This window comes from Callorhinus ursinus, unplaced genomic scaffold, assembly GCF_003265705.2.
Source record: "Callorhinus ursinus isolate GAN/ISIS: 27379988/994484 unplaced genomic scaffold, GSC_fseal_2.0 scaffold27, whole genome shotgun sequence".
Taxonomy (NCBI): Eukaryota; Metazoa; Chordata; class Mammalia; order Carnivora; family Otariidae; genus Callorhinus; species Callorhinus ursinus.
Window position 1 is genome coordinate 13159839 of NW_027397089.1, and position 16016 is coordinate 13175854.

The 16016-nt window shown below is 33.8% G+C and overlaps 1 protein-coding gene across 5 annotated transcripts in view; it reads right to left on the reverse strand.

Annotated features, from left to right (window-relative positions):
* Nucleotides 1–4908: 4908 nt before the first annotated feature.
* Nucleotides 4909–16016, reverse strand: part of SLCO1C1 (solute carrier organic anion transporter family member 1C1) — a 75096-nt gene continuing 63988 nt past the window's right edge. For 3 of the 5 annotated variants that reach the window (XM_073877895.1, XM_073877897.1, XM_073877896.1), the window contains 4 exons: nucleotides 14238–14422; nucleotides 11605–11669; nucleotides 7856–7973; nucleotides 4910–6330 (listed from right to left, as the gene is read on the reverse strand). In XM_073877895.1, the coding sequence (XP_073733996.1) occupies nucleotides 6108–6330; nucleotides 7856–7973; nucleotides 11605–11669; nucleotides 14238–14422 (591 nt within the window). In that variant the 3' untranslated portion in view covers nucleotides 4910–6107. Of the gene's footprint in view, nucleotides 6331–7855; nucleotides 7974–11604; nucleotides 11670–14237; nucleotides 14423–16016 lie in introns of all 5 variants that reach the window. The other 2 variants (XM_025879886.2, XM_073877898.1) reach the window with 2 other exon arrangements.

Below are 16016 nucleotides of genomic sequence, written 5' to 3' on the forward strand. Positions count from 1 at the left end.
TGAACACCTTTTCATTTACTTGTTGGAAATCTGCATGTCTTCTTTGGAAAAATGTCTACTCAGTTCTTCTGCCCATTTTTTAATTGGATTGTTTATTTTGTTGCTGTTGAGTTGTATGAATTCTTCATATATTTTGACTATTAACCCCTTATTAGATATATTATTTACAAATATTTTCTCCCATTTTGTAGGTTGCCTTTTCATTTTGTTGTGGGTTTCATTTGCTGTGCAGAAGCTTTCTAGTTTGATGTCATCTCACTCGCTTATTTTTTGCTTTACTTGCCTTTGCTTTTCGTGTCAAATCCAAAATATCACTGCCCAGATTAGTGTCAAGGAGCTTACCTCCTATGTTTTATGATTTCAGGTCTTAAATTTATGTCTTTTTAAAATAAAATTTAAGTCTTTTAAATTTAACATTTTATTGGTTTTATTTTTAAAAGATTTGTTTATTTGAGAAAGAGAGAGACAGAGAGAGCACAAGCAGGGGAGACAGAGAAGCAGACTCCCCGCTGAGCTGGGAGCTTGATGTGGGGCTTTCTATGGGGCTTGATCTCAGGACCCTGAGATCATGATCTGAGCCAAAGGCAGATGTTTAACCACCTGAGCCACCCAGATGCCCCTAAATTTAACACTTTAAATGTTTAACCTTACACAAAGAGAGTCAATAGAAAGCATTTATTATTTGATTTTTTGCATTTTTAAAAAGAGAAAAATAGTATTAATGAATATTTTTATAATTTTTAGATAACTTTTGGATAACCAACTGCAAAATATTTTTCACATTGTTAAAGAAGTGGCTATAACTGCCATATTGTTAGTAAGAATTAAAAGCAAAAATATAGCACAGATAGCATTTGAAAGAATAACGGAAGATATAAGGAAGGAAACATAAAACAAAATGGAATAAATAATATAAAAGAAGGAAAACTGAACATCAATGTGACAATTAAATATATTTGCAAATAGACAAAATTTTAGATAAAGTAAAAAGAAAATCCAATTTTATACTGTTAATAAATTTCTAAGCTTAAACAGAACACAAAAAATTAAAAAAAAAATAAAAGCAAGGCCAAAAATACATCAAGTAAACATAATCAATAAAGACAGCAGAAGTGGCAATATTATTATTATAACATTAAAAAATTATTAAGTATAACAAATTTTTAAAAATCAAGTCTATACATCATAAAGACATAGTAGTTATAAACACATTAAGTTTTACAAATGAAAACTTTTGGAAAAAATGGAAGCAATTCACAAAACTCATTCAATTATATTGAAAGATTTTAATATATGATTAGTCTCAAGCTTTAAAAAACAGGAAAGAAAGTACGTATCAAAAGATGTGAATGGTATAATTAATTGGTTTGCTTTGGTAAATACATATTTAATATAGTCTTTTATTATCAATGAACATACTTTCTTTTCAAAACCTGAACTTAATATTCATAAATCAATTTCTTTGGTTTATGTCCTCAATAAATTTCCAAAAGGATTAATTGAATAGGCTACATTCCCTAATTATAAATGTGATTAATCTGAAAAATAAAAGACAAATTTAAATTAAAATATCCAAACAGAGAAATTTTAAATCATTTTCTTTTCAGAGCAAATAGGAATTTTGAATCAAATAGAAAATCCAGAATGTATTTGTAAACAACTGAGGAAACATCATTGGTACGGCAGCATGGCAAACCTTTTAATTATATACAAATTTTTACATAAAGAGATATTAACGTTTTCATTACTAAGCTAGAGCATATCGTTATAAACTTACAAATCAAGAATTTAGGTAAAGATTTTTTAAAACATGCCTAAAGAAAGCAGAAGGAAAGTAAGAAATAAATATTAATTAAAAATAAATAAATACTAATTAGGTAGCAGAGAAACAGAATCTAAAAGCCATTTCTTTGAGAATTCAATAAAGTAAGTCACTGTCAAGCAAAATTCACAAAAAAGAAAAACCCAAGTATAAAACTCGGAATGAGAAAAGAATATAATCTAAGCTTACTTACTTACTTAATTTTACAAAATTAAAAAATCTTTAAAGAATTTGGAAGATTTTTCTAGAAAAAAACACAAATTTTCAAAGTTGAATCAGTAAGCAGATATTTTTTAAAAAGCTACAATAATCAAACAAAAACTTTTCAAAGTATTATTTCTTTAGAAGGCTAAAAACATTCTTTCAAGTGTAAAAGGAACAGATACTTCCTATGCTATAAAATCTGTTCCAGAACTTTAAAAACAAAATAGCTTTCTAGTTAATTTTATAAAACTGCATAAGCCTGATACCAGAAGCTGACATATAAGATAGGAAAAAATTTATAAAGGAGGAGGATAAAATTGTGTTTTCCTAACACACTGCATTGAAAATTACCTAGGTCCAAGACTTGTTAATAAAAAGTGGATTTAATGCCAAATAAGTCTGCCAAATAAAGATACACATCCTCTTGAAGAGATCAGCAATACACATCATCACATTAAAGATTCCGCACTTGTGTGAAACTTATTAACTCAGCATATTCTAAAATTATTCAAACATAAACACTTTTTTACATTGTACTTAATATTTAAATGTGTTAATATACCTCTAATGCTTGATTCATAGTAGGTCCTCAATATATGTTTTTATTCCTTTTTCTTTTTTCCTCATTGTGAGATTTTGTGGCTTCACCAGTAGATGGCATCGATCTTAATCATAATCATTCAGGCTTTTCCTGATGGAATGTTCACAGAGCTGATGAAACATGTTATCATTCTCAACATTGTAAAAGTAAAGGTACAGGGAACAGAAAGGAGATGAGAGTTTGGAGACATCAAGGGAAGGGAGGGAGCTCTAGGGTCTTCATTTTGCAAAAGGTGGGGAAACATAATATGGTTTGTGTTTATTGAATGAGAAATGGAGGTATTGAGGTGACATTTGAGGAACTCAGAATAGTGACCCCACTATGTACTAATTACAGGGGATGAGAGGCATTACTCCTAATCTATCAGAGTAGACAGTCAATAGACCCTGCCCAAAGTTGATAAGTCAAGAAGTGGTATTTGCATATTATTATTTAAAGATGTGGAAGTGACCATCAGAAAAACCAACAACCCAAACTTGCAAGAAGTAATTGCCTTTGAGGAACAGAAGTGAAGTTGGGGTGCAGGACTGTTACTTTTCATTTTAAATCATTCTGCATCATTTGATTTTCTTTAACCATGTGCATATTTTGGTATGTTAAAACTTTTCCAACATAGATATCCAAAATTATTTTTAGCAAAATTAGTGGGAGATAACAATTAGGGTATAGATTAATACAGGCATAACGTGGCTGTCCAAATCTGATAAAACTCAATGTAAATCTTGGCTCAACCAATTACTGAGACGTGTTAGCTTCGAATAAGTTACTAAAATTCTCTAAATTTCGGTTTCTTCCTCTAAAAATATCAGTAATTATACCTAACACATAAAGTTATTTTGATATTTGAAATTGAGATAATGTGTCTAAAGCACTTAGCACACATATGGAGGGTGCTTAATATTGTCACACTTACTAGTTGTTATAAAATTATTAAAAATGATTATTGTTCTCAAGGATATATTATAGTCACTGTATTCTATCAATCTCCCTTTATGTATGACTGTGTAAATCTGTAGTATGTAAGTGGAGATTTCTTAAATGCTGATGGTCACAAAAGTTCTTCTAGTTGTTTTTCAGAATTTTAGAGCGCTTGTTTTTATTACCTGCTTCAGAGGCATCATGATGTAATGGAAGAAACCAACATTAGTTTGCCCACCTCCACCTTGGCTAAGTCATTTAATCCAATTTCAGTCACTCCATTTGTAAGATGACATTGCTGGAGATTTACCTGTCTGAAACTTAGAGCGAATCAGATGCTCATTTGAGGTGCTGGTCACTCTAGAGGCCATGGCTGTGGAACAAGAGAAGAAAGTGACCCATTGAATGTGGGGCAATTGGGGGATCCCACATGGCGGTCAAGGTCTTACCTCTAAATGTCTGGCTCTGGGGCTGAGGGAATTTTTTGACCTTTGAAATGAAGTTTGGTTAGAAAAAAAAATTATTCATGTGCTTTCTGAGGCATAAAAAGCCTGCTACTTCTGTCAGATGAATTTACTCATCCAAAATATCAAGGTTTCCCTTAGTAAATTCAAATCCCCACTATATGATACCCTCATATGCCATATTACTGAGTTTAGAATATATAATTCCACTGTCAAATTAATGGTGATGCATAAGAAAAGCTTCCTTTTCACTGTTATCCAGTACTTTTATGAAAAAAGATCAAATTTCATGCCAATTTTTATTTATTTTTCAAGTTACTCAAGAGTAAATTGGATAGGATTCTGTTTAGAAATTTACTTGCAAAAAAGGTTTTTCAGGATATTGCTACAGAAAGCTTTGAAAAATAAAGAGGATGTGGGAAATAGGATGAGGACCTTGAATTTTAATTTCATCTCTACAAAGAAAATTCTTGACAAGTGTAGTCACTCACACACTTGGTAAGTATTTGGTGTGGGTAAGACTGATATTGAGATGACAAAAAGAATTCCTGCTCTCAAGTTAACACAGCAGCAGCAGGTCTGATGTAGGCCTGCTGGAAACAAAACACGTTGATTTTCATTTTCAAAAATAGTACAATGTGAGATAATCTTGATCACTAATTCAAATAAAATGACAAAATTAATCTACATTTAAAGGAAATGTCTTCTGCTCTCCATCCCCAAACTCCATCTCCAGTTTCTTCCATTCATATTTATAGGATTGGTATATAATGGAAAAATGAAAAGACAGTAAACTATTTTGTTTGTACTCTTTGAGGCTTCCACCGATGAAGACTATTGCATTTTTGAGCTGGACCTTCTTGTTGGACTTAGGTTTCTAGACACTCCTCACACAAACTTCTTGTTGGGAGTGTCCTGATTGCATGCACTGTTTGTTGTAAAGGCTGCTAAGAATTGTGGTACAATTTCAAGACTCCACTTGGGTGGTCTCTACCTTAAGTCTGCTTTTCTTAGGAGGCCCAAGTTCCTCTTACCCAGCTGTTAGAGGAAGAAAAATATAGTAGATAATAGAGCTGATGATGGAGGACTACTGAACCTATTATATCTCCTCAGAGGAGCTCCAGGAAGCCAGCAGAGAAGAAATGCCCAGAAACAAAGAGCTATCTGGCAGGCTGTAGCAGTGTCGGCCCCCTGCCCAGAAGCCCTTCGACCCTGTGATGAGTGCCAGATAGAGCACCCAAGAACCACACCGTCACTCAACCATCACCTCCTCATTCCTGTTACAACACCTAAGCTTACTGTAGACTTTCAGAAATTCAACTTTCAAATGCATTTTAGGATCACATCATGTGCATATGTCTAGAGCAGCTTACATACATTAAAATATGGGCAGTATTGTATAAACAGTATTTTTTAATCCACTGAATTTATAGAAGGACAACGACACATGTTAATAATAATTTTATTACTTTACCACCATGGTCACTTCAAGTGTCACACACAATGTACATATAATGGATGGTAGAAGAGCTAATAATCCAAAATTTGAATCCTCCGAGATCATTTGCCACTATACATTTCTGTATCAATTATTATAGTCCAAAAGAAAGGAAGAGTGTAAAATGAAATCTTTCTCTACATATTCTGGCTCTATCCCAACATCCCAATTAAGGTCATATTTGAAGGAGGCCAAGATATAATTTAATTTTCTAACAGGACCCTCTTCCCCTTGACAAGTATTTTAGTTTAGAAATTACTTTATATATAGCCATTAGACTATTAGAACAATTGTTCTAGGAATACAGCTAATATATCAACGGGCACAAGGCAAAATTAAGCAGAATGAGTAAATAATATAAGGAATTTGTATAAATAAGGAAGATTTAAAAGGTTTGGATTAACTTTATTATCCACATTTTCTGTAATATGTTTAATTATATTTGTTACTAGGTACATTATCAAATACCTAGGGCCAAAAACAAAGACATTTTTTTTTGAAAGGAGAAAAAAAAGACACATTTAAAACCCCTTTGATTAAAATCTATTTGTTTGCAGAATTTCCAGAAATTAGAAAACATGGCTTCAAGTCATCATTTTTCTAAAGCTGTGTTTCCTTGCCTGGCCAGTAGTTGGGTTGTAGCAAATGATCACTTGTAGTACAATTTTCCTTCCTGATTCTTGTAGACACCATTGTTCCTTCTGTCTTGGTTCTGAAGCTTCTATGTTTTGAAACACAATTTTTCTTTAAAGTGAAAAGTACTGCAATACTTAGGAAAATGGACACTGTGCCCAGCATCACAGTTAGTCCCAGATATATGTGTCTAAAAGAAGAGAGAAACTCAGTCATAATTATTGCAACTATCCAACTTTAAAATGGGAAAGGAAGGTAAGAGTATCATTCCATAAATAGCAATACCAAGAAAATCAATCTGTCAATGAAACCATCACGAGGATGTTTTTTCTTAAGATGCAAATTCAGTGGCTATAAAAGACCTTTCTATGAACATCTGGTAGACTATTGAAGGCAGTATGCTAATATAAAGCAACCTCTTAGTGGTGCCATAATTTTTAGTTACTACTAATTACATAATCAGTTCCATCCTCTCTGTAAATTATTCCCTTAGACCAGATGACCATATGCCTATTTGCCCAGAACAGTCCTAGCTTATGCTGGTGTTGTCCCAGTATACTTTTTAATAGTGCCCCTTTTCACTCTCAAAAGTGTCCATGTTGAATGATAAATTATGTGGTTACCCTATCCTTGAAACTTGCCCAAATGCACTTCTACAAAAAAACTGCAAGAAGCAATGTTAAGGGAGACTCAGAGCTCTTAGTAGAGCAGAATGAATTAAGAATTAACCAAAGGTTTAAATCACTTTCTTAATGAGAAGCCACTAGTTCTTCATTCTATCATAAAACAGGAAGGTATGGAAGGACAGGTTGAATGATTTATTCTGGTCACCTTGTACACATACTCAGTCTCTGATTGAAATACATTGTCTTTACATTAAAGTAAATGCCGCCTTAGCAAATGTGAGCAAAGCACAAATTCTACTCATAGGTCAAGTCCCTTTCAAAGACCAAAATAAATTTCTCACATAACATCAAAGCCTATTACATCAAACAAACTTATTTGAGATGGTTGGCTCAATTCACATCCAACTTCCAACTTACACAGTTCAGTACCAAGCTTATTCCTCCAGAAAATGCTCAGATTGTAAAATAAATAAATAAATAAAAAAATAAAAAAATCCTTCCTGCTTTTAAGCCATTGAAGCATTGCTTTAAGCAATAAGGGGACTAAATGTTTGATGAACTGAACTGAATGATGCCATAGTGAAAAAGGCATGCCCCTCAGCCCCATACACACTCATACACACAGAAAAAGCCTTTTACTTTTATGCATCTCAAGTACTGGAATAATTGAACATCAGTTTGGCAATAAAAGCTGGACAGATTTAGAGCCAAATCCAATCCTTGCCCAGGGGGATTATATCTGACGTAAATGGGACAGTTTGGCTCAGTTTGAAAAAGAATAGAATTAAACCCAAAATGTGACCTAAATTTAAATGCTTTGGAGCTTCAGAGAATTACCCACTTGTGTGCATAAACTTGCAAAATTCTACTGTATTCTGGAATCTTTTGTGAATTTTATTTAAGATTAGGGAAAAACTGAAAGATCTAGCCAAGTAAATAATAATAAAATTATTCTATAAAATAGAACTTGTTTCTTGGTTAGATGATCCTTTTGCAGTGAAACTCCATGAGGAATGATTACTGCCCATTTCATTGTGCAAACCTGTAACGTTGTAGCAGGGAGATGCAGGAACGAGTTTGATACGGTACCTGAAAGCATTTGAATCATATAATCTGCAGGAGCCTCTACGTCCACATCTTTTAAATCCCCATTTGAGGCATGAGGTGTCAATCAAAATTCCAAAATACACGGGAGCTGGGATTCCTGCTGTGAGAAAAACAAACAATTGCTGCTAAAAATATATATATACCCATCTTTTTGATTATCCTATAATGAATGAGTCTCTGGAACCACCTACTTTCAAACTAAAAACAAACTGCTTTGGGGAAAATAGGTACCTGTAGAAGACCAGAATATGCTACCTCATTGTATTTCTCTGGCATAAACGTTATTTTGAGAAACAGAAGGCACAGGAAAAGCTGTGAAGACAGAGCCTAAGTTTCCTTTTTGTAAGGGAAACTTAGATTTACAACAGAGATCGCCATTTGTAAGGGTGTCTACCTCTCTATACCAAGAAGAGAAGGATTCCTAATCCCAAAAGGATTTTATCAAAGAAGGCACCCACCTAAATCTCCATAACAAATCTAACCCTTATTTACCTTACTTTTCCTGGTCACCTTCCCATTACTTAAGAATGGGTTTTACTTATTTTATGCTGTTATCACTTTTTTATTGTGCTGAAAATACTGACTTCTAATGATATTAACATAATCTCTTATTTGCTTTATTTTAAAATATGTAATAGTTTCAACATAACTATACCAATGTTAGTATTAAAGACTACACAATGCAGTGAAGTTATGTGGCTTTGGTAATGATTCTGCCCTTTTTTTAAATCTGTTTTTCTTTGTGGTTATGCCTCTTAAATAGCCAATTTCAGTTTGTTTCAAGAATGTCTTAGTTTCTTTTCATTGTTTTTTTTTTTTAAGACTTTATTTATTTATTTGACAGAGAGAGGGAATACAAGCAGGGAGAGTGGGAGAGGGAGAAGCAGAACTCCTGCTGAGCAGGGCCCCTGGGATCATGACCCCAGCCGAAGGCAGATACTTAACAACTGAGCCACCCAGGTGCCCCCATATTGTTTTTTAATTACATAAAAACTTTGGATGTTTTCAGTTTTTAAAAAATATTTATTTATTTATTTATTTAAAAGAGAGAGAGCGAGCGAGCACTCCTGAGTGGGGGTGGGGTGGGGGGGAGACAGAGAGAGCGAGGAAGAGAATCTTAAGCACACTCTCCACTGAGTGCAGAGTCTGACACAGGGCTCAATCCCAGGACCCTGAGATCAAGACCTGAAAAAACTTTGCATGATTTCAAATTAAAAATTAAATCAGAGTTACATTTACAAACTCTACTTTCCATTCTGTCTTCTCTTACTTTTTTCCTTCCTTCCCTTATATGCAACCACCACCACCATCACTCTCACCACCACCACCATCATCATCATCATCATGTTTTTAGTTCATACTTCCATGGTTTTTTTTTTAAAATGTTAGCAAATACCTTTGCATACATGTATATTTCTACCTTTCCATACTTCTTACACCAAATGCATCATAATATGAACATCATTCTACATTTTACTTCACTTTACTTAAGGGTATAGCCTGGAGATCCCTTGGTAATATAGACTACTGTGTCCCTCCAAAATTCATATGCTGAAGCCTTAGCCCTAATATAATTGCACTCGGAGATAGAGTTATTAAGGAGATAAAGGTTAAGTGAAGTCATAAAGGACTTAATTTGCTAGGACTGGTGTCCTAATCAGAAGAGGAAAAGATACCAGAACTCCATCTCTCTCCATATGTACACAGGGGAAATCTTTGTGAGATCACAGTGAGAGGGCAGCTGTCTACAAACCAGGAAAAATGGTCTCAGGGATTTCACCAGATACCAGGCCTGTTGGTACCTTGATCTTGGACTTCCCAGCCTTCAGAAATGTGAGAAAATAAATTTCTGCTGTTTAAGTTCTTCAGTCTGTGGTATTTTGTTATGGCAGCCAGAGCGGACTAGTAAACTTGTGAACATTAGAGGGAGATTTTCCCCATTCATCCTTACAGCTGCATAGGAATCCATTCTGTGGGTTCACTATAGTGCATTCAAATATGTCATATTGATGGACAACTAGACTGTTTACAGTTTGCTACTATACATAATGCCACAATAATTAGACATCCATAAAATTTTACTTATTTCATAGTTTTGCTAGCAAATTTTTGGTATCAATTTTTAGAAGTGAGGTTGCTAGGTCAAAAAATAAATCTAATCATAGTTTTGTTAGTTACTGCCACATAACCCTCCACTGAGGGCTGAGACCATGGAGAAATTTTCTCAACAGCAGTGTGTAAGCATATCTATTTTTCCATACATTGCAAACAACATTTGGTAATTTGCAAATCTGATAAGCAAAAAAATTTTATCAGTATAATTTTAATTTGTGCTCTCCTTATTATGAGAGAGTTTGACCATCTTTTCATATATTAAGAGGCATTTACATTTTTTTCCATGAGATGGCTGTTCATACCTGTTACCCATTTTTCCATTTGGGTGTTGGTCTTTTTTTCTCAATACTTAGGGGCTCTCTTTATAATAGGGATATTATAAATAGTCTTTGCATAAATTGCAAAAAATAGTTGTTCCCAGTTTATCATTTGCCTTTTGACTTCGCTTATGATATTTTTGCCATTTTCAAGTATATTTTTAGTTTTATGGAATCAATTTTATGAATCATTTCTTTTTTAAAACTTCATTTTCTTATTTTTTAAATAGTCTTCATGCCCAACATGGGGCTTGAACTCACAACCTGGAGGTCAAGAGTCATGTGTTCTACTGACTGAACCAGCCATGGGCCCCAATGAAACATTTCTTTCACTTGAAATCTTTTTCCAGTGTAGGTTATATCTTTATCTCCAAAAGGAGGTAGATATAGGAACCAATTCCAGCCAGAGATATACTTCAGGCTCAATAATCTGACATTTTTCTAAGTAATCTCTGTTTTCACATTGTAGAATTAGAGCCAGCCATAATGGGATAAACTTCCATATTTGCTGCTCCCCCAATTTCATCAGGATTATACTGTATCTTCATATATACCCATTTTATATCAAGATCTATTTGTTTTCAGATTTTTTAAAGATCTGAGTTTGTTTTTCTCCCTGGCAGTTCTTTTCTGTTAAACTACAGAGGAACATTTGTGATTGTTTTGCTTTATTCCTTAGAATATAAACTTTGTAGAAACAGAAAACTTATCTGACCATTAACTCTATTTTCTATGGGTTCTAACTGATGCATATTGAAAAATCTATTAGAAAAAACCATTCCAATTACATTTAAAAAAATGGTCAACTCAAAGCCATACTCTTTTGACTGTATGAATGAACTGATCTTTCTACCAAATGATATATCTCAGCACTGAGAGTAGCTCAAAAGAATTCCTTCCATTTTAACAACTGAAGAAATTATATTAAGGCTTCAGACTTTCTTACTGATTCATTTCTTGCTTTCCTCTCAGAGGGCTCTTTCATAACAAGAATAAACTTTTTGACAATAGACCAGTGCTGGAAGAGACAAGATTGTTAGACAAAAAAATGTTACTCTTCTCACAAAATCACTTCATTATATCACAGGCACAGCATTGGCTCTCAATTTCTAGAATAAAGGAAGGGAGAAGTTGAGAGTGGGAGGGAGGGAATAAAGAAATGAAGGGAGGAAGAAAATAAATAGGGACCTAACCACCTATATTATTTAGTTATGCATGATAATTCTGTAAAAAGACTTAGAAAAGTATTCAAAATACATTTGTCATGGCTATCATAATTAAAACATAGATTATACTTACCAAGAACTCTTATTGCTAAGGTGTAGATACCCAGGGCAAAAGACTTAAATTGTGGCTTAATGCACCTAAAAACAACAAAAGCACTATAAAGAAAATATAATCCATTAAAGCAAATAGTAATGTTAGTGATAATCTGCTTATCACATATGAAATGTTAGGATTCAAGTAGCATTTATGGAAAACCCATAGTGTCGTAGCATAGGGAGGGCAAATTATGTAAATCCATGTGCTATTAGATGCAATGCCTCAAAGAGTTTATAGTTAATATTTCCAAAATGTAAATCACCTCTACATGATATATTCAGATGGTATTGGATAAAGTAAAATTTTAAGTTTAATTGGCAAAACAACAAAGACTCACAGAAAAAAAAATTCTAAGAAATTTGAGGCAACAGTAAAGGATCAATAAACTATAACTGATTTTTGTGGCTCTTCATCTAAAAACACAGGACCATGTTGATCTGAGTTGATACAATCATAATTGCTGTGGCATGCTAAGTGTTTCTGCTAAATAGTGGGGACCTGAATCTAGCAGCCAAGTGCAAGAATACCTAAAATAACAAGGGCATCCTTAATATGACTGTATAGCTTTAACTAATTGGCCTGTCAATTTTAATGGTAATAATCATGATGATATTATAATAACTATTGAGTGTTAACCATGGTACTAATTTCTCCATATGTATAATATCATTTATTTTATTTTATTTAATATTTTATTTATTTATTTGACAGAGAGAGAGAGACATCGAGAGAGGGAACACAAGCAGGGGCAGAGAGGGAGAAGCAGGCTTCCTGCTGAGCAGGGAGCCCGATGCGGGGCTCAATCTCAGGACCCTGGGATCATGACCTGAGCCGAAGGCAGACGCTTAACGACTGAGCCACCCAGGTGCCCCGTATAATATCATTTAATCTCTACTTGAAAAGAGGCAAAAATCACAACTTTTCTCCTTCCATCTAAGGACATCTCCTTCTGACATCAAAACACAGCATGGTTCATTTGAAGGGCTGGTGGTGAAGATAATTCTTCATCTAGGACCCTGATTAAGCACTTGGCCCAGGTGACTCCTTGACCCAGGATAAGATGTGGAAGAAATAGACACCCATGAAGAACCATCCTGGTTTGAGAACTCTGGTGCAATGCTCTCCGTATCATGCTCCCATTTGAAAACACAGTATCTCATGTTTTCCTTAAGCCCTTTTGTGGATGTTGGGTCCTATTTTCTGTTTATTTTTCCTAATCATTTTCTATAATATCCTATGGGAAACCATATATGTATATAATACTTTTGAATAGTTTCATTTTAGAATAATGTGATATTCATCCTTCAATATATGAATTAATTTAAAAATCACCTAATCATCTCATAAAAGATTAGTTTCTGATAAAATCTGACTTTTTAGGTTTAATAATTTTGCTAAAATTTGTAATATTTTTAGATTATTTTATCAATTGTATAATAGTATTATTTGAATGGCTAATCCCATTAGGAAGAAAATTTTATCACTGACAATACTAGTTACAAACTACTATTTTAGAATTTATATACTTTTTTATAGAAATCTAAGATAGGAAAGTCAATAAAAAGTGTTCAAACATAAATTATATTACAATAGAAGAGAAGCCTATAGGGAAGTTGAATTAAGATATAAGCACAAGAAGAAAAAAATATGTAACATATTTACTGTAAAAGATTTTTTGTGTAATTTTAAATTAGGTGATATTGGTTATCTAATCTGTTTCCTAGATTCTCACTGATTACATTTAAAAGAGTAATCTACATTTAAAATTATTATATTTTTAAATGTAAATATTTATAATATACCAGAAATCAATGCTTGCTTACTATTAAACTTAAGAAAATTTTAGATGTCCACTTAACAATATGCAAAAGGGGTACACAGTTTTAAAAATTCTTTTAGAGTTTTATAAGCAAAAACACTTGGAATCATTAACATATATTCATGGATTAGAGAACTCAATTGATTCAAAAGTTATGAACAACCCCCCCCACACCCATACATATAAATAATTCTAGTCAGAACAAGAAAAATAACCTACATATTAAAGTAATAAATGTGAAGCATGGTGATATTAGATGAGTCTTTAAGCTATCTTAAAATTTTATCACTCATAATTCAGTGAAACCATGCTTAATCTAAAACACAGTTAGCCTAGGGACACCTGGCTGGCTCAGTTGGTAGAGCATGTGACTCTTGATCTCAGGGTTGTAAGTATGAGCCCCACATTGGGTGTAGAGATTACTTAAAATTAAAATCTTAAAAAATAATAAAAAACACATTTAGTCTACACTGGGTAGTATTATCACCATAATTAGAAATAGCATATTGTATTTTTTGAGTGTCTATAGTGATATAGGCACTATAGTGATACAGGCTCTCTAGACCAATGATTTACAAAAAATTTTTAACTAGAAAAACTTCTATTCAACCATATTTTTGCATAAAAACCCAAAATCGGAAGAGTATAAAACTAGAACAAGGATATGGGTCAAGTTCCCTGAGAGAGCTTTAAGGAATCACAATTCTATAGAACAGAATTTGAAATCAATGTTCTAAATGATTATAATACGTCTTGTATTAAAACTGGGGCAGGGAGAATCAGTGTTCACCTCAGAAGCAGTATGTATCCAGGTATGCCACCTAGAGATAAAGTATAGGATGTGATGACTGAAATGACAAGGAAATACAGAAACATTTTGGGACATCCATTATCTTTTTGACACCTGCCCACCATGCCTGAGGAATTTCCTGACTTTGAGGCTGCAATCCCCACACAGGTACAGTTATAAAATATCTGTAACACAATAGAAAAAAATTCCAATTATTGAGGTAACATTTAAATACAACTGAAAATACGTATTTGTTTAAATAGACTTTACGATATAGTATACGTGCATCATATAAGCAATAAGGTAAATATTCTTTTATTTGTCTGTGTTAAGGTATAGTGAGCAAAGTGAAATCTATACAGATAACATTTTTTTTTTTATCCAAACAGCTGATGGTCAAACTACTGACCCTACCAAACAATCTCCCAGTAAATCCTAGTAAATCCAAACATACCTTATCTCCTTCTCTGCCATTTCCAAGTTTAAGCCACAATTATTTCTTGCCTTGGTTATTGCTGTCATCTCTTTATGCTCAACTTATTTCCACTCTTATCCAGCTATCATTTGTTACCTACCCACAGAGTAACCAAAGTGAGCCTTTAAAAATGGCAGTCACTATTCTCAGCCTTCCAATAGCTTCTTATTATGCTTATATAAAATCCAAAATCCTTACAGAGGCTTACACACTATGATGGAACTATTGGATCCCCCTCTGATCTCATGGCTCAATCATCTTCCCCCTCTCCCTCTGCTTCAGTGGCACACGTGGGTTTCCACTGTGCCCTTGCCAACCCTCAAACATGGTAAGTTTACCCATGCCTTATAGCCTAGCTGTTTTCTCTGCTGGGTAGCTCTTCTAGATAGCTGCAAGGCTGGTGCACACACCTAAGGTCTCTGTTCAGTTTGTTAAAGAGGGCTTCCATGATGATCCATTCAAAAAAATACACCCATTTCTCCATCCTTTATTCTAACTTACCTTTTCCTTACAGTGCTTATCATTACCCATTAGAGTATTATATAATCATTTGTTTTTAAACTATATATCCCCACTAGAATGAAACCTCTGGCAGAAACTGTCTGCTTTCTCATCATTGTACACGTAGAGCCTAAGTGGGTCCTCTTTTTAGGCACTCAATAAAAATTTGTTAAATAAATGGGCATAATTTGAGGATACGGCTTTTTAATGGTAACTAGGAAAAAAATCATGAATAATAAACCTCAACTAAATCTTGGACAGAGAGGCAAATTTTATAATCCCTCATTAGTTTATTTTTGTAAATATCACAAAAGAGTTTGTGAATTTTTAGTTAAACAGTGAAATGAGGCTGGCATTTCCTTTCCAAGGAGCAATGTTGATTTTTTTTTTTTTTTTTAATGAATGTCAGGTAAAAAGCTTTTGAACCTTGACCTTGCCTCTTACTAGATACATGAGTTTAGGCACATCAGTGCCTCATTTCTCACATGAGGAAAATAAAAAGTAATACCCAATCACTTGAAGACAACGATATTTAAATCCCTCCCCCCCTTTTTTAAGCACCTCTCTTAGTTCCTGGCATGAATGCCTTCGATAAGTGAAGTTCTAGGTAAGGAAAACTTTCAAGCAGTTTGGATGAAAGAGTAGAGGCTGAAAGAAAAGGAAGAAGGAGGAGGAGCAGGGGGAAAGGGAGGGAAGGAGAGGGGAGGGGAGGGAAAGGGAGGAGAGGGGAGGGAAGGGAAGGGGGAAAGAAAGAGAGAAAGAAAGAGAGAAAGAGAAAGAAAGAAAGAAGAAAGGAAACAAGA